At 43.2% G+C, this 24,378-nt stretch overlaps 1 protein-coding gene across 9 annotated transcripts in view; it reads right to left on the reverse strand.

Moving 5' to 3' along the window:
* The window catches only part of ULK4 (unc-51 like kinase 4), a 440,534-nt gene that overhangs the window by 300,836 nt on the left and 115,320 nt on the right, over window positions 1–24,378 (reverse strand). For 8 of the 9 annotated variants that reach the window (XR_007772329.1, XM_050937889.1, XM_050937888.1 and 5 more), the window contains exon 22: window positions 8,041–8,168. Coding sequence is in view for 8 of the 9 variants with exons in the window: in XM_050937889.1 (XP_050793846.1) it covers window positions 8,041–8,168 (128 nt within the window). In the remaining variant the exon portion in view is untranslated. The remainder of the gene's footprint in view (window positions 1–8,040; window positions 8,169–24,378) is intronic. The other variant, XM_050937890.1, reaches the window with a different exon arrangement.

Here is a 24,378-nt window from a genome sequence, read left to right on the forward strand (position 1 = left end):
GAGTGCTCCAGCTGGGGATGCGGGCTCTAGGGTTGGGATGATGGGTTGGGGTTGCAAGAGGGGTCTCCAGGCTGTGGCAGGGATGGGAGGGGGTGCAGGCTCTGGGAGGGGGTGCGGGCTCCAGAGTAGGGCCAGAAATGAGGGGTTCAGAGTGTGGGAAGTGGCTTCAGTCTGGGGTGCGAGAGGGGGTAAAGACTCTGGCTGGGGGTGCAGCTCCGGGCTAGGGCCGACAAGAGGTTCGAGGTGCAGAGGGGCTCCAGGCTAGGGCCAAGGGGATGGGGTGCAGGAGGAAGTTTGGGTGTGGAAGGGTGTTCCAAGCTGGGCCAGGGGGGTGGAACGCAGGAGGGGGTGCAGGTTCCAGGCAGTGCTGACCTCAGGCAGCCCCAGCATTTCCTGGGGTTGAAGGAAGTCCACACAGCTCACGGAAAGCTACGGCATGTCCCTCTGGCTCCAAAGCAGAGTAGCAGCCAGGGGACTCAGCAAGCTGCTCTCGCCTGCAGGCGCTAATCTCACCTGGTGCTTGGGATGGTGCCTGCAGGTGGGGGGCAGGGCATGGAGCCCCCCAGCCACTCCTCCACCTCAGAGCCGGAAGGACATGCTGTCCGCTTCCTGGGAGCCGTGTGGAGCCAGGCACAGAGTCTGACTTCCCCGCTGCAGCCAGACAGACTTTCAGCACAGCCGGGAATGGAGCCACCAGGGTCCCTTTTTGACTGTGCATTCTGGTCAGAAACCGGACGCCTGGTAACCCTAACACAGAATGATTTACCCGAATATTTGGGGCAGTAAAACAAACACCTGTTCTGTTTGTATGGCAAAGCTGGGCCTACAAAAGTATCACACTTATTCCATGCATAACAAGTACATGTCTGCCATGCAATCAAATGGACACAAAGTGAACAAAGAAAGACCAGAATTAATAAAATAGACATGGCATTAACAGTTTGGATGAATTAATCATTCTCTGAGAAGTTGGGCATGCAAATCAATTCAGCTTCCTGGCTATATCTATGGCACGTCGTATCCTATCACTCCCATGTAAGGCAACCTAAGGATTATTCAAAAAGCAACCTAAGGTTTCAAACATTTTTCCAACAGCACAACCTCAGCTTATTTATAAGTTAAAATCATAGAATATCAGGGTTGAAAGGGACCTCAGGAGGTCATCTAGTCAAATCCCCTACTCAAAGCAGGATCAATCCTCAGACAGATTTTTGCCCCAGATGCCTAAATGGCCCCCTCAAGGGCTGAACTCACAACCAATTACAAATAAATTATTCCTTAAATTTTCTGTGTATGAAGAGAAAGATACGTGATATAATTCTGGCTAATTTATTTTCTAGGTTTAATGTAATAATAAATATTATGTTTTATGTACCCAAGGTACAAAAACAATAAATAAAGTATTTTCCTTGAAAACCGGTTCAACTTTCCAAAGAAACTATCATTTCTGGAGATCAACGTTGTACATTTTGGGTGGCAACTACATAATTAATAGTGGTCAAGATTTTCAAAATTGGGTACCTAGAGACAGGTTCTTAGTCTAGACATAGGCATCCACATAAATGGTCTGATTTTTAAAAGTTTTGAACATTTAATCAGTTTTCACTGAAGATTTCAAACAAACAAAATCCCTCTCCTTTTTTCTCCAACCGAAGGAAAGAATTACACCCCCAAAAACCCAACACTTGCCTGCCGCTCCCGCCTCTCCACCCCACCCCACCCAAGTGCCTCCTGCCCGCTGAACAGCTGATCAATGGTGAGCCACAGAGCCGGAAACAATATGGCTGGTGGGTGCCAAGCACCCCCCATTTTTATTTCTGTGGGTGTTTGAGCACCCATGGAGTCAGCATCTACGAATACAAGAGCAACTTTTTAGTGGATAAAATGAAGTGAAGGTGTATAATTTGGTAAACAATCACTAGAAACAAGGAACAATCCTTTTAAAATATAGAGTATGTAAAAACAAATAGACATGACAGCTCAGTATATTATCCAGACAGGAAGTCAGATATTGTACTCTGATAGTCTAATAGGAATTTCAGTTTTAGCAATCTACTGTAGTTCTAGGCTAATGTGCAAGTCTGGTCAAACCTTTATCTCTTGTGCTGCAGGGGGAGATTTTGGATGCAGTGTAGCTGATATATGCTCCCAGAAAGGGAAAGAAAAGTATGGAAATTAGTCTATAAATCCCCTGTTGGTATAGCAAATGAAATAAGCTCTCAACTGCTAAATATAATTCATAGCAGGAAAGTATGAGGTTTTAATGAATTTGATAGAGCTTCAAATGTTACGTATTATTCAGCTAGATAAAGAGACTTGATACAAAAGTATGATGAAGAAGTCTCACACTTAATACTTTTTGTTACCAGATAAGAATAATACAAAAGAAAAGGAGTTAAGATGAAAAGAAGGACAGTCTTAAAAGCGAGGTACGTGAATGGCAGCCCTAAGCACTGAAAACCTGCCCACATCCTGCTGACAACTTATGTGGTACTGAAATAATTTGGTGGCAAGCAGCACTTTTCTGCAGGGGTGGATAAATCAGCACAGTGAAGGTGAATCTAAATCAGAGCAGAAAGTAGAATTCATTAACTAAGACTGGGATTTTCAAATATGTCTAAGATTTATGAAACCTGCTCCCATCATCTTCAATGGGAATTGGTGTATAAACTGCAGTAGGCCTCTTTGAAAACCCCAGCCTCATTTCTTAGTAATAATTTTTATACAACAATCACAGACCTACCCAGTACAGTAGATGGCAAGTCACAATGGCCTAATGGGAGTGCTATGACCTAGCAGGTAGACTAGACTGCCATTTAAGAGGGTCTGGCAATGACTCCCAGACCTTGTCTCACTCTTTTGGAGGTCATGCTTTGTAACACTCATTGAAGGCCCTCCAGCCAATTAGGAGTCGCACTGACAGGTTCTCTCAGAGTTATTTTCATTTCCTGAGGTAAGAACTTCAAGCATGGGGATTGTAAAGCAGGGGGAAATAAGTATATATTCCTAACTCCTTCAAGACCAGAGAAACAGGTCTTTTTCCAGTAAGGAAATATAAAGTTGCACCAGATTTTCTTCACATCACATATACAAGGAGAGCTTTTAAATCATGATTTATACAATTTCTGATATTTTTCTTGTATCTATTAACTAACAGGAATTGCATGTTCATTTCACTTGGATGAAATGCACCCTTGTGCACTTGGTCAGCACAAAGCCTATGCACCAATTAATACCTCTTAATCCTCAAAAATCAGGCTTACGTGCAATTTAAGGTATGATGGCTTTACCAGGCAGCATGAGATTGTGGGGCGGGGCTCAGAATGCAGTGCAGACCCCCGGGGTTGCCTTGTTTCAAGAGTTAACCAATAGGCTGGATTTCAAAGAAGAGGGCTGTCAAATGGGTAGTTCTGGTCCCTGCAACAGGCTCTTGCGTTGACTAGCTAGGGCTGGATAGCTCTATGATGGCATGGAGATTGATGAACCTAGAATAATTTTGTGGGCATTCTGTAGAATTCGAGGACCTATGCAGTCAGTTTATGCAATAATCTTTCTTGACAAATGAGCACACAGGTTCTGTTCATTTTATTGATATGTTGACTGTCATGTTTGGGATTTGAGCAGTGAAAAGAGTGAAGGCAGGTAACAGGGAACACTGAGGACTCTTCCCTTTTTCACTGCTACCAGGACAGTTTGACGAGTTGTTATCCTGCTATGGAATTTATATAGTTGACCAACTGGCCAACAATACAAGATATTTTATCTGTTGTCACCGACCCCTGCCATTCACAAGCAGTGCATAGGGCTGCACATTGCACATAGGAGAATTTTGTCTTTAATATTCAGTTTCCTTTCTTTATATCTCCATTACTTTCATTTTCAGCTAATATACTGTATGCTCCCTGCTAACAGTACACTAAATTCACCGACACTGAACAACCATAAGTAATTTGCACTTACTAGCAATTTTTAATGATTTTACCATCATTACTGAGGCAAAATATTTTCAATAGGAAAATTCAATATTTTTACATTATATACTGCAATTCTACTCTGACCTACATTTTTAATATTTAAACAAGGAATATTATGACCCTGACTATTTCACTTGTTAATGAGTTATGAGAAAAAGTAATAGAGCAGTAAAGATGCCAACAAGACCAAAGAATGGACTACATTCACGTTTTGAAAAAACATTTCATTTTAGGACTAGGACACCTGTCTAACTGTCTAACCAATGTTTTCACAAAATGGTCTGAAATATTTTAAGTAAACTAATGGTTTGAAGAAAACTTGGGAAGTGCTTACAGCATATTATAGTACACTTTAAACAGAGACCTGATATGGAGACATTGAGTCCTTATTTCTTTTGACTTATGTCATATTTATGAGACAAAGAGCAAGTCAAGAAAGAGGCCATACATCACATAACAGAATGGCAATGGGAAAGAAATAGAAAATAATAGCTACAGGGAATAAAAGGTCACTGTGGGGAAAAAAGTGTGAGCAAAAACAAAAATCAATTCATTATAACAAATCCTAAGAACACCACTACACCGTCATTAGAGTGCCCTGCTATCATCCATTTTAAAATCACCAGCAGTCAAAATTTTCTAAGGCTAATAGCACTATAGCAACAGCTGATTACAATGCAACTAAAACATTTTAAAAGAGTACTATAAATCAAGTGACAGATACCTGTCACAAGACTATATTATTATGTCAAAGCAACTAGGTACTGTGTAGAGTACTTTAGTGCCATAATAATGATGGACTATGTTTACTCTAATCATTGACAAAAAACAAAAACAAAAAACCCATCACTAATTCTGTGTACAACAGAACTTTGAAAGACTTATAAAATTACCTTACATGAAACATTAATCATGATACAATGGACATGTCTTTGTATTTAAAAACATTAATGTGGTGCTTCTGAAAAGTACTAGGTGATAGCCCTGGAGAGTAAAGACCTTTAATTGTTTAAGGGACTGTCACAGTATGAATAGCAACAATGCAGGCTTCCCCACACCTCCCAGTCAAAATGGCTCTGCATTCCTCTGGCAAGACTATTCGGAAGCAGGGGTGTTGGAACACATTTTTACAGTGGGGGTGCTGAGAGCCATTCAACCAAACTATAACCCTTGTATAAAATGGAAATCACTTCAAGACACGGGGTGCAGCAGCACCCCTAGTTCAAGCACCTATGTTCATAAAAGTGAGAGGGCAGTTAATTTTCCATGCTCATACAATCCTCTGGTCCCTCTCCTACGCTAAATGGGTGCCAACTGTGGTATTTGGGTAAATGGGTGCCAACTGTGATATGGATACCTATCCGCAGCATTCAGACTGAGATAAATTAATTTTTTAAGTACTGATATTTTTTACTCATTCCTGGACTGGGTTGAAACTAGTGACCTAGTGATGAAATAAGAATAAAAACAATATTACTTACATCAAGTGCTTTTCTTTCAAAGGTCTCAAAGCACTTAAGAAAGGGTCTGTGTAACAGGTTCTATTGCAAATCCTGTGTCAGATTACCTCCACTATCCAGGTATCCAGTCCCCATATAATTAATTTTGAAATACTCATTTAGAAATGCATCTCTTTTAATGGAGTCTTTTTAATGAAAAACAGACTTTGAACTAGCAAATACTATTTTCTAGATTTAGCAAGTTTAACAACTAACTCACAAAAAACTCTGCAATGATATTAGACTTAATAACTTGGTTAAAATAAAAACCCTGTCTAAAGCAGACTGAACAGCATTTATCTTGAAACTATGGAGATACATGCAGTGTTGCCTTAAGGTTGTTACTACTCTGACTTTTGTATCACCTGCCTCAATTAATTCATGGTGAACTTTTCCCTTGTATCAATTGTCTTTTACCGCCAGATTGTATAGTCTGAAGCAATATAATGTGTTATATGCATTTCCTGTCTGTATATATTTTATCTTTATCAAAATATTGCTAAAGAAGAAACCAAGACACAAATTTTGCAACATTTACTAGACTTGCTGTACATTTCACAAAACCACAGACTATTTAAAAATGCCTGAAATACTCAAATTATTTTTTTTAAAGTCAGCTAATTTCTTGCTACTATACTTCTAGTCATTCTGAAATAGTTCTATGGTTCTCCCACAAATCTAGGAGATACTTAAATAACTGAAATATGCTGATGGATGCCCACTGATACACATCAAAGAACATCCATTATCCATGCTGGGTCAAATAAAATGCATCCAGGGTCCAGAATATTACAAAAGTAACTGTCTCCCCATATAATGGCCTATTTCTCCTCTCCCATCCCACTGTAGCTATCTCATAATATGGGCACCAGAGAAATGTTTTAGTTTCAATCAGCTATCCTGTCAAGGGATAAATTGTTCGCTAAAAAGCTACCATTATGTTTAAAGAAATCATAATACGTGAAGAAAAACAGTTTGCCAGTTCAATAAAGTCTTTTCTGACTTTAAAACAGAGCGTTTAATCTTGATGGTTTATAGTGTGTATTGGTCCATTATCTATTTTGTTTTGAGTACCATGAAAATAATATTAAAATAGAACCAAGATTCACAATGTACATAGCTTGTCCCACTACTCTCCCTCACAAAAATGGTTTATTTGAAAGTATTATAAATAAAAACCTGAAATATAATTTATTAATTTAAGCCGGTGACAAAAATCAAAGTTTTTCCTCTCATAATATGCTAATATTTATTTATAAACATATAATGCACATTAATACAGGACTTTTGTTGTAAAATATTCCTCTAACTACACAATCACATGTCCACTAACAAGCATACAATTATCATTAAGTCGTTAAAAAAATAACAGTCCAGAACTGATTCATGAGTGGTAGTAGACAATATGTTCCCCAGCTCTGTTCCTTTTTACTACTAACTCCAATCCTGCCTTTCTCGCACTCCATGACACCATGGAACACAATCCCACCCAATCTGCTACTTGGTGGGTTTTATACCATATTATGTTCTTCTTCACACTGTACAATGGAAAGTAGCATATGATCCTCTGTTTTCAGATTCCTGTGACTATCTGGGGTAAAAAGTATGTCCCCGGTTGGATTTTCCTCTTCTTATTTTTCCCATTATCCCCTCCAAAATTACTTTAGCAGTTCACATTTTAATAGAGTCTGAAGGCATATAGCACTCCATTTGGTCCAAAAATGGAGACATTTCTGATGTCAGAAGAAGATGCAGAGAAATTTAAGTTACTGTGTTCTTGTTAAAAACATCTCATTGAAAATCATTTGGATCACTGTAGCAGATAGAAAAAACTCAAAATTCACTCTTCTTTGGAGTGGTCTACCCATTTGTACAGCCTTAAGTGACAGGTTGTCATATGTCACATTGTAAAATAATAGGTGAAATTGATAAAATCAGCAAGGAGGTGTTAGAAGAAGTATCTCTCTTCCCTTTCTTTTCAACAGAATGGTCTGTTGGAATACTCCAAGTGCATACATAAACATAAGGCCATTTTGTGCCTATTAATCATTGGACATGGTGTTGACCTGCACCACCACAGTGGGAACTCTGAGGAGCACTCTCCACCAGTACTGACCATTATAGTTAAAAGCTTACAATTATGCTTGACCCCACCATGAGGCATAGGGTGCAAGGAACAATTTCCCACCGTCAGTCCTAACACAACAATTGCAGTAACTGATCTCTTTCTACTTATTGTAGAGACCGCTCCCTGCTAGTCCCCAGTTGGGAGCAGAAATTATTCCAAATGGATAGGAAACAATGGGATCAAAGGCCCTCCCTAGCAACCACGAAACTTCCAGTTGTGACTGGCCAGTATATGGGCACCAAACAATCTGGCTTTTCATTATAGTGGTCACTACTATTCTGGGGTACTCTTATGATATCCGATTAATCTTAAATGGAAAATCAGTTGCTCTTAAAACAATGGCTCAAAAAAATACTACAGTATTTACTGACAGAGTTTACAGAGCTAACTTTGAAAATACACACTGCATGTCTAATTATATTCTCCATTAGCTTCTTACCTTGCTTGGCAACTGAGCAGTAACATCTCTCTGTTATTAATTAACACCTGTAACAAGACCAGAAAGGCTTTTGCTCGAATGGAAGTTGATGGACTTTCAAATAAACGGATAATTGTAGTCACAAAATCCTAGGTGGGAATAAAAACAACACACAAATACTGTTTATTGAATAACAAAGTACGTAAATAACATTGTCCATTAGCGTATACACATTTTAAGTAATTCTAACATAATAAAGATGCAAATTACATTTGGATTCAACGTTAGTTAAATCCTTTTCATAACATTAAAATATTGCCCAAAATCCCACATGATACCATTGAATAACGGAGTTTTGTCCTAGACAGATAGGCTGACTGCAAAGCTGATATATGCAGCCTTCTAAAGGCCAAGGTTAACAGACATTTTTGTACTGTATCGGACTCTAAATAGGACTAACAGGTTATTTAAAACATACAGAAACCCATAATTAAAGTTATTTCATCCTCACAGAAGACAAAACAAAGGATATTTTAAACACGATAGTTCTTTTAAAAGAAAAGTTGTAATTTTAAAAATTGCAAAAATACATGCTCGTACTTGTCTTTCCTTCTAATACTATGAAATTTTGTAGTTTATATACTACCTTCAGTGTGAGCTAGAAGATCATAAGCTAATACAAATAAAAAATATTTGCTTGATGTAACTATAGGCTAGTTAAGTATACTGTGTACTATGTGGCACATCAGATCTAAGTTACATATCAAGGACCCTGGATTTATAAGAAAACACTGTTTCCTTCTGTAACCATGCCTGGTATGGGTCACAGTTGAAGGCCAATCTCAGGTCACACTGTAAAAAAACTGGGAAGACATTCCCACACTGGTGGCATATCCGATGATTAGATTAACCAAACCAGCAATAAATGTGAACTGCTAGATTGCTATACTAGCTTAACACGAAGCCACAGGCAGTCCCTCTAGACCTATATCATCACTCAAACTGGATTTCTGTGATGAAAGGTTATTAAAACCAAAATCACCACACATTGGGTTCTTCCAGCCTGAGGAGGCCAGTCACTTACCTAGGTCAATGGACGCTCAAGACCTTACACCAAAAACAATACTGTAGTCAATCCTTTAGTAAACTAAAGACGTATTAACTAAGAAAAAGGAATGAGAGTTACTAAAAGGTCAAAGCAAATAAAATACCTTACAGTTGGATCAAAGTATGTAGGTCAAATGATAGCCGGAATGTTAAATCTGCTAGTTTTCTATAACTCTCTCTGGGTTGCTGTAACAGGGCCTTCTTGGTTCTGTTTCTGTCCAGGGCTACAAACTACACAGAGGTCTTGGTGCTGGTCCAACACCTTGTGCAGTTTATTTAGAAATGGAGTACCCATCACCTTCATAACATATACAGCTCCTATAACAAGCAGGGGAGAGCAATCTCTCTCACTCTCCCCTCTTACTGCCTGCTTCCCCCTTTTCACTTCCTTCCTATGCCTATTTGTGGGCTCTGGCTAACTGCTTAATTAGGCTTTCTGCCGTGTCCCACCCACAAATTTGGCACAGCTCTGCTTAGTCAGTTCCAATCTGTCTTTGCCTTATTGGAGCTGCTATGAACAGAGTGCTGACTCAGCCTTTCTTGCCTGGCATTCTGTCACAGTTGCCCAAATAGTTTTGGGGATCTCAGTCCTTTCATTTTAAAATTTCCCAGTTAGAATTCACCAGTCCAGAGACAGGGTAGGAAAGAGGTGGCCAGCTGCCTTTGTTCTCCTCTTCTTTATATCTTGACCCTTTTTGCTGGAAAAATCCTGGCTGAGAGATTGGTCAGGTAGTTCCATGACATACGTGCTTTGCCATCACTCCTTGATATGAATTGCAAATTAGGCTGGCACCTCCCACAAACGTTTCATCTGAGATGTCTTTGGGATGACATACAAAGACCCTTGTTTACAGTTCTTTTGTTATTCCTGAAGAGCCATCTGTGGGTTTTTCTCAGATCCATAACATGTTTAAGTTACAAACATATAGCAAAATTTCATAACTCCACACACAATGTTGATACACACATTACAAGAAGATAATCATTCTCAGCAGATTGCATCTTTTCAAAGGATACCTCACAAGGCATACTTTGTACAAGACTGACCACACTTTTATAAAAGTGGTGACCATATTAGTGTAGATGGTCACCTTCCCCTTTAGACAGCATCATATCCTCAAGCTCTGACTCGCTGACTGCACCCATCTAAATCCACTGTTTTAAGCACATAATCCCAAGAAAACCCTGCAAAAAGCTTCAAAGCTAAAGAGAGATCCGTGCTCCTATGCAACTCAGTATGTGCAAAGAAAGAGGAAAGAAAGGCTGACTGGTCAAAACCATGAGCCCCCTGTCCATTGACTTCTCCCCATTGAAAAGCCATCACTTGAAGGGTTATGAAATGGTGGATTCAAAAGAAAAACCCTAAATGAAGTTCAGTGCGGATGGATACCTGATGGAAAGTGTCTGTTACAGCTGTCCCCCTGCTGCATTCCTTTTTCCCCACTCCTCTCTGTTTGTCCTATGTGGCCGCCCCTCCAGATCACTGTGCTAACTAAAGTCACAGCCCTATTCATAGGAATGGCTTGTACAGACTAACTAGAGCCATTGCTCTGCCTAGGGAGGGGGCTTCTTGCTTCTTTGTTTGGCTCCTTTGTTCAGACCCGGGCTCGGTGTGGGGGGCGCTGCCCAGAAATGCAAGACCTGAAGTGGCCAACTAATTAAGCATATGAGTCATACCTGTGGCTCAGAACATGCCCAGGCATGCCTATGCTTACCTGCAGCCTTTCCCTGCCTTCTCTCCTCCCCTGTATCAAGAGGAGTCAATCAAAAGTACTGGTGGGAAACTGCCTGAGTTTGCCTTTAAAGCCGGACATTTTCTGATCAGACCTTGGAGAAGGTCCTTGCTTTGCCACCTGGTCTGATCAGCTAGGGGTCTTTGGGGGGCCCTCTCCCCGCTCTCGTTTGTTTTTGAGCATACCCCGGTTTTGAAACTCCCCTCCCACGAACAACGAATGTGTGTCTGGAGATCTCCTGATTATTGTAAGCGAATCGAGTCCGCTCTCCATCCTCCGATGCTACTGCTGTTCCTGCCTCTGTGCTTGCTGCTGTCCTGGGGATTGGTAAGAACTCCCTCTTGCAGACTCCCCCGTCCTAGCTGCTGGCCTTGTTTCCCCAGCAGACAGACCCAAGCTAACTCCTTGGTCTCTATCTATAATCTGTTTCTTGCCCCACAGCGCCTTTGCTGCTAAAAATAAGCCTGTGCAGCTGCTAAGCTGTGCCTTCCTGGACTGTATCCTGGGCCGCTGGCTTGCAGCCGCCCCACTGCTGCAGCCACCTCCCCTCCCCAGGGGCTGTACCCTGGGCACACACCACTCTGCCCTCTGGAACTGCTCCCCCTCCCGATCAAAGAATCGGCATAGTGTAAGGTGCACCTATTAGAATCCGGTTCTTAGTCTAGATAAGTTGTAATTTCATTTTGCATAGCTGTGGTTAAGTTAGGTTTAAAGAATTGTTTGTATTGTGCTCTCTAAGTTAGGTTTAAAAAAGAATTGTTGCATTGTGTTCTGTTACTTGCTAATTTGTGTAGTCTTGGTTAAGTTAGATCATAAATAAGATTTTGCTGTGTTCTGTATAATTGTGGTTAAGTTTGTCTTCCTGGTGCCCTAACTCCCCGCCCCCCAAGCTTGCCCGTGTCTCCCCCCCGAGCTCCCCAGTCACTCGTTGCAGTCTCTCTGCTGTTTAAACTTGCAGCCTGTCTGCTCTCTGTGTCTCCCTGAGTTTAAATCCCTCTCCGCAGTGCCTCTGCCTTTGGTCTCTGCTCCACCACGTGCTCCTCTTCCCCCAATCTCATTCCTCTACCACTGCCTCTCTCTCTCTCTCTCTCTCTCTCTCTCTCTTTTAATCCCTTCCCCCACGTGTTCACCCCGCTCCTACTGCTGCCAAACCTCAATTGTATTACTGAAGTCTAGCATAAAACCCCATTGGTTACCCTTTTTCTCTCTGACACACCTCACATTTTACATTTACACCACTGTGACACATTTTTACCTAGAGTTGTTGGTTATTTAACACATTTTACCCATTACTGTTAGTTGGTTATATGCTGCTTTGACACACCCTTTACACAGAAATTGTTAGCTACCTGTTACATTTATACTTCAGTGTTAATTGGTTACCAACTGTACTGTACCCCACTGTATTGTACCCCATTATTGAAACCCCCTATACTATTTACTAGAAAAAAAACCTCCCCAATTGTCTACCTTAACAAACCCCATACCCCTCACTATTGAATTTTCCCTGTTTTTGCATTTTCTTAATAAAGTTTATTTTGCACCCCACCAGTGCAGTAGTTGTCCCCCAAGATCCCCTACCTGCTGGCAGGGTCAGAAAGATTGTACAGTAACTTGATAGGTACACCTTCACTAACCTGACTTAAAGAAAGGACAGTGTGCAAAATAAGGAGGCTTTAAACAAGATTGTGTATAAACACAGAGTAAGACATTTCACAAAACACTGCTACCTGAAAGCTTAACTATGTCTGTTGGATGGCTGCTGAGGTTCCAATAAAATCTCATCAGCTTGAACTACATTTTGGAAAGAATTTTCTGCTCAGAACCCAGAAACCAGGCTGACAGTTGAAAGGACTTGAAATTCACATGCAGCATCTCACCTTCATAGTTCATCATGTACTTATGAAAGATCTCAAAAAAAAAAAATTGCTACCACCATTTCACACTAAACTATAGAATAGCTTCCACAGCAGTTCATCCACACCAGACTGTTTTTTTGTTTGCAGTCCTATCTGGGAAAGAGTTCAGAGATGGCCCTTATCTCTCATACAAATCTTGCACATTCTCTCTTTACTCCCCCCCCCCCCCCCCCCCCACACACACACACACTCCAATGCAAAAGAGTAAAGCACTGAGTCGGATAGTAGAGGTTTAACAAAGTAGAGATACAGCAGAGGAAATATTTTATGTCCAACATAATAAGATGCATTTTCTGGCTGCTTGAAGGCTCAAATTCAGTCCCTTGCTTATTGTGGGAGACCATTGGAGGGTTAAAGTGGAATTGCTGAGAAGTTTAAAGAGGTGGGAGACTTGGAAAAGCTACATTTGAGCGATTCGTTCTAAAATAACCTAGGACCAAAGAGACATTAATCTGTTGACAGTTCTGCTCCTTGAAGGCTTAAATCCTTTAACTCTATCTTTATATTAGTCACATTTCCGGGGAGTACCTTGATTTCCTCCCCCTTCGGAAAATTAAAAGGCCAGATCATCTGCTGCAACTTGGAGCAGCTATTGGGCTTGTGTATAAATGGGGCCTTCAGCCAGTTCTGTATACCAATCCTGTGGCTGCTCTAGGTTAGGCAGGATCCGCCAGAACATACTAGTGCATCTCTATCATAGCATTACCTCTCAGATCTGAACCTTAGAGTTCAGAAAATGAGATATTAGCACCTGAATCCTCTAAGCTTAATTACCAGCTTAGATCTGATAGCACTGCCACCACTCAAAAATATAGTGTTTTGGGGCACTCTGACCTCCCCAACCTTCCCTGGGGACCCCAAGAACCCAGATCCCTTGGGTTCTTAAAACAAGGAGAAATAAACCATTCCCCCACCTTTCCCCCTCCCAGAATTTCCCTCCCTGGGCTATCCTGAGAGATACTGATCCAACCTCTAAATCACCATACAGAGAAGCATCTCCCTTCCCTTCCACAAAGAGGCACAGATTCAAGGAAAACAGAGAGAGATTCTCTCTCCCCCTCCCCTGGAATAACACAAGGGAAACAAGGGGGAAAAAAATCAATCAGGTTCTCTAAAAAAAGAAATCTTTTAACAAAAGAAAGGAAAAAGTAAAGAATTATCTCTGTAACGTCAAGATGTAAATATTACAGGGTCCTATAGCTTACAGACACCAGAAGGAGACTTTCCCCCCAGTACCAATACAAATCAAAATATTCCCAGCAACTACACATATAAAAGTTAACCAGCCAGATCCACAATTGCAAATAGAGTAAAACAACAAAAAAGCCTAAACCACCTGTTTTTACTTACTATTTGGAAAGAAACTTAGAGAGCCTGTAGTAATGTCTGGTCTCTTTCAGACCCTCTGAGAGAAGAACACACAACGGACAAAACACATACAAAAGCTTCCCTCCACCCAAATTTAAAAGTATCTTGTCTTCTGATTGGTCTTCTGTCAGGTGTCCAGTTCCCTGCTTGTAACCCTTTACAGGTAGAAGGGACATTAACCCTTAATAATCTGTTTATGACAATCTCAGGGCTGTTCTAATTTATCTGGGATGCCAGTGGCCCTCAGGGGGCCACTGCAGCAGCCTGGAATTGTCAAGGTGCATGAATTTCCCAGGTATGCATCCTTGGACCCAGTCATGCCTCCTGCTCCAGCTGCAGGGAGTGGTGGGACATAACCATTGTGGCTTAAATCACCCAAAGATTCCCCCTAAACAAGGGGCATGAATGGTGGGCCAGTGCAAAACTACTCTAGTGTATCAGCGGCTATCACTCAAAGTCTGTATTAAATATGTTTGTTATCTTTTTTTATTCTCACATCTTGTTTCGATCTCTGTCCAATGAGATCATGCCAAATTATTGTTTCTGCAGTCAAATTTTATTCTTGTTTTTCTTTGGCATAGTTGTTAGCTGAGGGTGATGTTAATGCTTAGTCAACTAGAGCTGCGGCAGAAAGAGAAACGGCTTCAAACCATTTTCTTGTGGTGAGATTGTGAAGAAGCTACTTGGAATTCATTAGGCACATTCATAAATATTGTTTTCTCAACATTAGACTGCAGAATGATTCTAATTTTGGGTTGTGTATGAGCGGAAAGGCTTTTTAGCTTTAATCTTCAATTTTTACAGAAGTTATAGAGCAAGTACTAAATAATCAATTCCAGTAACACTTAATGCCTCAACCTCCCACCCTGCCATAAACATGTACCCCTTACTCTCACAGATATTGTGGAGCACACAGCAAGCAGTAATAACTATAGGAATATTGGTTTCGCTTAGGTCTAACCAAGTCAGTAAACTGCACCAGCGTGCTTTTAACATCCAAAGGCAAATTCCACGACCATTCTGCACTTGCTCAGCCTATAATTGAACAGCTCCTGAATACTGTCCAGGCTGCCTGCGTATAGATTCATGAGCCATGGCATTAAGGGGTAGGCTGGGTCCCCAAGGTTAACTATAGGCATTTCAAAATCCCCAATGGTTATTTTCTGGTCTGGAAAGTAAGTCCCTTGCTGCAGCCGTTCAGACAGACCAGAGTTCCTGAAGATGCGAGAGTCATGTACCTTTCCCGGCCATCCCATGTTGATGTCGGTGAAACGTCCCTTGTGATCCACCAGTGCATGCAGCACCATTGAAAAGTATCCCTTGCAGTTTACGTACTGGCTGTCTTGGTGCTCCAGTCACAAGATAGGGATGTGTGCTCCATCTATCACCCCACCACAGTTAAGGAATCCCATTTCAGCAAAGCCATCCACTATAGCCTGCACATTTCCCAGAGTCACTACCCTTGACAGCAGCAGCTCAGTGATTGCATTGGCTACTTGGATCACTGCAGCCCCACAGTAGATTTGCCCACTCCAAATTGATTCCCGACTGACCGGTAGCTGTCTGGCGTTGCAAGCTTCCACAGGGCTATCGCCACTCACTTCTCAATTGTGAGGGCTGCTCTCCTCTTGGTATTCTTGTGCTTCAGGGCAGCGGAAAGCAAGTCACAAAGTGTTCCATGAAAGTGCTCTTACACATATGAAAGTTTTGCAACCAATGGGATTCATCCCACACCTGCAACACTATGCAGTCCCACCAGTTTGTGCTTACTCATAGAGTAAGCACCTGTTTCCCAGGCCCAGAATTGGTGTTCCATGGCATGAACCTGCCCCATTACCACCATGATGTCCACCTTGCCACAGCTTAGAGAAGTCTGTGTCCATGTCCTTACCACTCTCATCACTGCGCTGCCATCGCCTCCTCGCCTGGTTTTGCAGGTTCTGGTTCTGCATATACTGCAGGATAATGCACAAAGTGTTTACAACGGTGATAACTGCCGCAGTGATCTGAGTGGGCTCCATGCTTGCTATAGTACGGCGTCTGCAAGAGAGCAGAGTTGCAGCAGAAGCAGTGGATGATGGAATAGATATTTATAGAGAGACGCCACAAGAATAGGTATTTACAGAGAACGACGAGAGGACCTGCAAGGTGGATTCATCAGAGCAAGAGAGCAGAGTTGCAGTGGAAGCAGGAGCACATGACAGCCAACATGAAGAAATTCGCTATCAATCGAGACAGGAGAGCAGAGTGGCAGCAAAAGCTGTGGCAGGAATGCCAGTTTTTCCAACTTATTCCTCTATCTGTGGCTGGGTTAGCAGTCCGACTGTACCATCTGCTGAAAGCAATATGGCGCCCACATGGAAAAAAGGCATGAAACAATTGTCTGCCATCGCTTTCAGAGAGGGTGGGACAACTGGCGACATGTACCCAAAACCACCTGCGACAATGTTTTTGCCCCATCAGGCATTATCAGCTCAACGCAGAAATCCAATGGGCAGCGGAGGCTGCGGGAACTGTGGGATAGCTACCCATAGCGAAACGCTCCGGAAGTCGAAGCTAGCCATGATGCTGTGGACGCACTCTGCCAACTTAATGCGCTTAGTGGGGAGACATACAATTGACTGTATAAAATCGCTTCCTAAAAAGTCGACTTCTGTAAATTCGACCTAATTTCGTAGTGTAGACATGCCCTTAGCAGTCTGGCTTTCTCAGGCTGGGATTTGTTTAGAACCCCGTATTCAAAAGTGATCCATAAACATTTCACAGTATGGCCGTAGAACTGCCTATCAAGGCACATCAGTTCCCAAAGATGGAAGAGGACGCTTAGAATTTAGATAACCAATAGAAAGAGGAGCAATTGCCAAAGCAAATTCCAGCAAAACTTTTCCTTTCTTCAAAGGCTTTTCTATTTTTTTTTGTTTGTTTGTTTGTTTCCTTTTTGGATGCAGATACTTTATGTATCCAAGAGTTAAAGTCCTGGTTGTAGGAAACTTTGCTATTGGTTCAAATGACGTCCAGGTCTGCAGACAGAACCTCTTAAGCTAATTATATGGATGTTTGGAATGTTTTCCAGCAAAAACCTTCTCACTGGGGGAAATGTAGGACAGCCTGGATCCAGAGACACCTGAACTCTGAGTCACTTCCTCTTTAGAGAAATGACAAATGTGTTGTCCCTAGAAACCTAACCAGTGCCTTGGGACAGATCAACCTCCAGTATCAATTCTCAAATCCCAGTTTTCCCAGAAGCACCTGATGTTGGATTGTTTGGATCCAATTCATGAGAGACCACTGGGGTATAACTGGATACAAAATTCTTCTTATAAAAAGAGAAAAAGGCAGTTTCTATACATCTTAAATGTTTAAGAGCTTCTGACAGTTCAGCTCCTACTTCCTAGTCTATGGAGGAGTACCATCAAAGATTCCAATATTTTTGAGAAAATCTTTATGGACAATGCCAATGATTTATTAAATGGTGTTACCAGATCTAAAGATCTCTATCTCAATTTTGAATCATATTGCTTTGGAATTGAAAGTGTGGGTGCTCAGAAGGTAAAGACTGAGCAGATGCAGCCTCCTTAGTGATGAACACTTTCTAAACAACATCCACATTTGCCTCCAGGAGGAGGCAGAGCGCATCACTGAGACACTATTATTAAGCTGCACATAAGATGCCTGCACAAAAAAAATTTTCAGGATCCATCATTTGTAAATCTCATGACCCAGTGAAGGCCACCACTAGTTGATGGCAAAAACTACCCTTAAATGTGAAATAGAACTACAAAATATAATCTATGAAACTCAATCTTTGGAACGATTGTTGTACATGTGATTGACTCTACCTGGCTACAAAAGTTGGAGAGAAATCAATGACCGTCTTGATAGTGAGGGGATATAATGACCTTTCCACTAATGGCCTGAATGGAGACTCCATGAGCTGTAGGAGAGCCACTGTAGCCTCAGTGTGAGGCAGCTGAAGAGATGACCTGCTGAGGTCCCTTCCAGCCCTACATTTCTATGATGGCATCCTGAAAAGCCAGATTCCATTTGCAATGGCTGGCAGTTGGCTGCCCATTTTTCCTTTCTTCCAAATGGATCTAAACATTGGAGATCCTTATCCTTAAGCATGTTTTTGACAAAGCTCAACTTCTCTCAGATCATCAAATCTTCTAGGGAGCTTGAGCTAGAGTGGGAGTAAAAGTAATAGAAACCCCAGGGGGTAACTGGTAGAGTTTTTTAACATGTTTTGCTGGTGGTGTTTAGTGGCTGGTGTTTGCCACAAGGCTCTTTGGGTCCAGGACATCTTCATTTATACAGAGGGGAATCCTAGTGGGACCGGCAGCTGACAAAATGTAAAATAATTTCTTAAACGTCTTGGAGATGACTGACATCTCAGTCTCCAAGGTGTCTTCAATCTGCACCAGGAGCTCTTAAAAGGCCTTGAAATTGGCCAGTGCCAATATCAGTGCCAAGGATACAGCTTTCTCCGAGGATTATGAAAAAGATCTCTATAGGAAATAATTGGGGTCGTTTGGCCTCCAGATCCCATTCCTCTCTGTATCTAGCAACTGGTGTCTCACTATGGAAGTGGCAGGAGTGGGGGACCTCCTCCTCATCTACTAAGGCAGGGATCAACCCAGAGGCCCAAGAGGGCAGGCCCTGATAGGGGTACAATGGCATTCCATATGTGTACAGAGGAATGGTTTCTGACCAGACAGTGTCAACCTTGGTGTACTCACAGATGGAGTCTGCAAAGAATGGCAACCTGGCTCTTTGACCTCAGTGATGACAGGTCTCTGCTCAACACAGGTGGAAAGGTATGTTTCAGGGATGGTGATGAGAAATAAACCTTTTTCATAGGCAGGACTATCTGGCAGGATGGTTTCAGCACAGGTGCATATCTCAGTGCAGAGTGTGGCCCTGAATTTACATTATTGTGCCAGAGTTGATACTGCTGGGGATGGGATAGTTACCTTTCATAACTGTTGTTCTTCAAGATGTGCTGCTCATGTCCATTCCTTGGCCCCATTCCATTGTAGGTGCTGGAGCACTGGTGCCAGAAGTTTTTCCCTCAGTGGTATCCATAGGGGACTGGCTCTGGCACCCTCTGGAGTGGCATGCATATGCAATGGTACAAGGGACACCGCCAGCTCCCACTTCCTTCAGTTCCTTCTTGCCAGATCTCTGACAGAGGGGAAGGAGTGCGGGTCATGGAATTGAGATGAGCAACACATCTCGAAGAACAACAGTTATGAAAGGTAACTGTCCCTTCTTCTAGTGCTTGCTCATATCTGTGACGCTGTACCCCATAATGCTTTATGGGAATATGATATAACTGGAATATGATCTACTGAATCTATGCTACATATGCCATGTAACATATCTATACGGTTATGAGCTACTGAATCTATTAATCCTATCAGCATGCATGTATCATTTTTGTATTAGAAATTATGAATAATCACTGTGTACTGGCTTGATTGCTAAATAACCTTAGTAGAGCATTTGGTCAGTTGCTGGAGAAAGGAATGTTAAAATTAAGTACCTAATCAAGAAACACTTAAAAGACAATGAATCTTGGAGTGCTCCAATCCACATAAGAAGTCTACTTGAGGACCTTCAAGGTAGCATGTGACCCATGGCTGCTACCTGCTAAGAAACTGAGTCATTCATGGACATGTGACTTGCCCAGGTGATTCCAGAACTCTATGTTGGAGCTGGTCTTTGCATAAGAGAGAGGAAGGGGTCTCCACACACAGGAGAAAGTCCATTTAAGCCCGTGGGAGACCCCTCCATTTTGTCTTCAGCTGGCTAAAGAGAGAAAACCTCTCCATCCCCCAGGATACTTGAAAGAAACTGGAACAAAGGACAGTGTGCAAGGGGTGAAAGTGACTGCTGGACCAAGGCTAAAAGGAGATTAGTCTGTAAAAGGGAGCATTCTGGAACTGGTGAGGATCTTATCTGAAATTCAGTTTAATTAGACAGATTTGCGCATTTAATTTTATTTTGCTTGGTGACTTACTTTGTTCTGTCTGTTACTACTTGGAACCACTTAAATCCTACTTTCTGTATTTAATAAAAATCACTTTTTACTTATTAACTAAGAGTATGTATTAATATCTGGGGGAGCAAATAACTGTGCATCTCTCTCTATCAGTGTCACAGAGGGCGAACAATTTATGGGTTTACCCTGCATAAGCTTTATACAGGGTAAAATAAATTTATTTGGGTATAGACCACATTGAGACTTGGGCATCTGAGTGTTAAAGACAAGAACACTTCTGTTAGCTGCTTTCAGGTAAACCTGCAGCTTTGGGGCAAATAAGTCAGACCCTGGGTCTTTGGCTGGAGCAGATGGGAGTGTCTGGCTCAGCAAGACTGGGTGTTGGGTTCCCGAGCTGGCAGGAAAAGCAGAAGCAGAGGTAGTCTTGGCACATCAGGCGGCAGCTCCCAAGAGGGGTTCTGTGATCTAACCCATCACAATGTCCATTCCATTTTAAGTGACTCCCAAGCAGTACCATAGAAAGTGGGTAGGAATTCATAGACGCGTCGATTGCAACACAGTTCTTCCAAAGTCAACGTCATCTCTGGCCTGCTGAGTGATGGTGTAATGAGTCATGAATATGTCTAACGAAGACCACATCATGGCCCTGCAGATGGACAGGAATATACACCAGGAAGGCAGCCAAAGACGCCTGCGCCCTAGTCGAGTGAGCCTTCACTACTGGTGAAGGTACAGCCCGCACCAGCTCGTAACAAGCAAAGATGCAGGTGGTGATCCAATTTGAAATCCTGAGAGGACACTGGGAGACGCTTCATCCTGTCAGCTATCACGATAAAGAGCTGGGCCAGTCCACGGAAGGGCTTGGTGTGTTCCAGGTAGAAAGCCAGGGCACACCTGACATCTAGAGTGTGCACCTGGCTCTCCTCGTTGGTTGTATGAGGCTTTGGACAGAACACCAGGAGGAAGATATCTTGGTTGACAAAGAAGTGCGACACCACGTTTGGCAGGAAGGCTGGATGAGCCATTGCTGGACCTTGTCCTTGCAGAATACTGTGTACTGAGTGCTTTAGTCTCAGAGATACAACTCTCCAAAGTAATAGCTACAAGGAATGCAACCTTATCACAAGTGGGAAAGAACAAGAAGCCATAGGCTCAAAGGGTAGACCTGTGAGCCTGGAGAGGACCAGGTTGAGGTCTCATTGGGGAACCGGGTCTTGGATCAGCAGAAAAAGTCTTTCAAGGCCTTTCAGGAACCTAATCGATATCTCATGCAAGAATACCAATCTACCCAGGAAGCAAGGATGGAAGGCCGATATGGCTGCCAGGCGCACCTTGATCGAAGAGAAGACAAGGCCTTAGCGCTTTAAGTAAAACAGGTAACCAAGGATGGACTGCAGAGACTACTGGGTTGGGAAGATATTGCACTCCAATGCCCAGCAGGAGAAATGCTTTCCACTTTTGCCAGATAAGTTACTCTGGTGGAGGGCTTTCTGCTCTCCAAGACAATCTGCTCTACCTGACTAGAGCAGGCTTGTTCCTCTGGATTCAGCCACGCAGCATCCAAGCTGTGAGATAGAAAGAGGTGAGGTTCAGATGCAGGAGCAGACTGTGATCCTGTGAGAGTAGGTCCGGGCATCTGGGAAGTGGCCACGGGGCTGCTACGGCTGAACCAATGCTAGCGAGGCCATGCTGGGGTTATCATAATAACCCGTGCCTTGTCCATCTTGACCTTTAGAAGCACTTTGCTGATGAGCAGAAATGGCAGGAAGGTGTACATCAGGTCTCCTGATGAAGGCAGGAGAAAGGCATCAGAAAGAGAGCCTCTGCCGAGGCTAGGCTGACCAGATGTCCAGTTTTTAAAGGGACAGTCCCATTTTTGGGGACTTTTTCTTATATAGGTGCCTATTACCCCCAACCACAACCCCCTATCCTGTTTTTTCACAGTTGCTATCTGGTCACCCTAGCCGAGGCCTTGGAGAAAGCAGAACTGATTACATTTTCTGTTCTGTCTGATGGTGAACAGGTCCATTCGGGAAGCTCCCCACTTCTGGAAGAACATTCTGACAACCTCACAGTGAAGGGACCCCTTGTGGTGAGAGAAGACGGATCTCCTGAGGTGATCCACCAGTGTTTTCTGTATGCTGGGGAGGTGTGAGGCTTTCAGGTGGATTGCATGATGAATTGAGAAGTCCCACAGACAGAGGGCTACCTGGCACAGAGCCAACGAACAAGCTGCCCTGCCCCCCCCCCCCACCTGCTGGCATAGAACATGGAGGCCGTGTTGTCCGTCAACACCTGCACCACCTGACCGGACAGTTGGGGAAGGAAGACTCCACAAACCAGACAGATGGCTCTGAGCTCCCTGACATTTATATGTAGTTAGCTCCTCTCAAGATCATAACCCCTGAGTTTGCAGTATACCGAGATGTGCTCCAAACCGAGGTTGGACACATCTGAAATCAGAGAGACAGTGGGTCGCAGGCTCATGAATGGTGTACCTTCCAACACCAGAATCAGGTTGAACTACCACTGCAGTGACATAAGTACCTGTGGTGGGATCATGATAAGCTGATCTAGGTGATGTCTGGCCGGGGAGTAGACTGACGCAGCCAGATCTAGAGGGGATGTAGTCTGAGTCTTGCATGTTGGACAACGTATGTGCATGCTGCCATGTGCCCCAATAGTCTGAGACAGACCTGAGTAATGGTGAAGAAGGTGGGCAATGACATTGGCAAATCAGATCTGACATTGCCCTGAACCTGGCCTAGGACAGGAATGCTCTGGCTCAGGTAGAGTTGAGCACCAATCCAATAATCGTGGTCCAAAGGATAGAGTTTAAGTGGTTCACAACATCTTGACGCTGTGCTGAACCTGGACCCTAGAGTGGCCTTTGATGAGCCAGTCATTGAGGTACAGGTAGATCTGGATACCCCGACATCTGAGGCAGGCTGCCACCATCAACATGAACTTCATAAACACCCTTGGCACCATTGCCAGGCCGAAAGGGAGCACTTCGAATTAGTAGTGCGCAGTCCCAACTACGAAATGTAGGAACCGTCAGTGTCAGTGAAATATCAATATGTGGAAGTAAGCGTCTTTAGGTCGAGAGAAACATACCAGTCTCCTGGATCCAGGGAAGGAATGATGGAGGCAAGGGAGACCATGCAGAATTTCAACTCCTTGAGATACTTCTTGAGACTCTGCAGGTCGAGGATGGGGTGCAGACCGCCCTTGGCCTTTGGGATCAAAAAAATAGTGGGCGTAAAACCCTTTCCCCCTCAAGTGCAGAGGCACTTCCTCCACGGCTCCCACTCGCAGAAGGTCCTGCACCTCCTGAGTGAGCAGATGCTCGTGAGAAGGGTCCCTGAAGAGGAATGTGAGGGATAGAAATAAACTGGTGTTGATTTCCGGCAGTCTGCAGAGGCGTGTCCCCAGAGCCCTGGTGCTGGGAGAGCCCGAGCCAGTCTCCCAGTCCATGGCATCACTCCAGAGGGTTGAGACACCTGTCCCTGGAGTCCCATCTCTGGATTGTTGTTACAGATCATCGCGAGCATGTTGACAGTCTCCGAGACGTCAGTCCTCTTGTTTCTGGTCTACAAAGCAGCACTGCTCTCAAAGCATCAGGCGTTGATTGCCAGGGTACTATCCCCGATCCTCTGAATGCCGCCACTGGTCACCAGAGTTGCGGAACTGAGTACGGGTCCCTCAACAGAGATCTGTGGAGAGAGCCAACAGGAACAAGGTAGACAGGAGGTCTTGGTATTATCCTGGTCCCCTAGGCAAGTCTCTCCCTCCTTGGGCTCCTGCCTGCAGGCCACGGTCACCCACCGGGGACATCGGCATTCCCTTCTGCAGCTCTTCTGGATCTGATGACATTCTCACAGATTACTCTAGAAGATGGACTTTCAGCCTCACATCCTTTGATTTGCGGATTCTTACAGCAAAGGAGAGACAGACCAAACACTTGCTTCAGATGTGAGACTCTCAAGCAGAACAAGCATCTGTTGTACCAGTATTGCAAGACAGAGAAGACCTGAAGCCTGTGGGTTTTAAGTCTGCCATTCCAGGACTCTGTCTGGAAGGTCTGCAGGCAGCTTTCTGTTTGACAAGCACTACAACAGACAAGGGTACTAAAAATTAAAATATAAATAGTTCTGAGACATTTCAGAGAGTTTGGAGAAGCTTTCGAGACATCTAGCTAAAGCTAAAGCCTAGCGGGTCGGACATCAGC

Source organism: Gopherus flavomarginatus, chromosome 2, assembly GCF_025201925.1.
Source record: "Gopherus flavomarginatus isolate rGopFla2 chromosome 2, rGopFla2.mat.asm, whole genome shotgun sequence".
Taxonomy (NCBI): domain Eukaryota; kingdom Metazoa; phylum Chordata; order Testudines; family Testudinidae; genus Gopherus; species Gopherus flavomarginatus.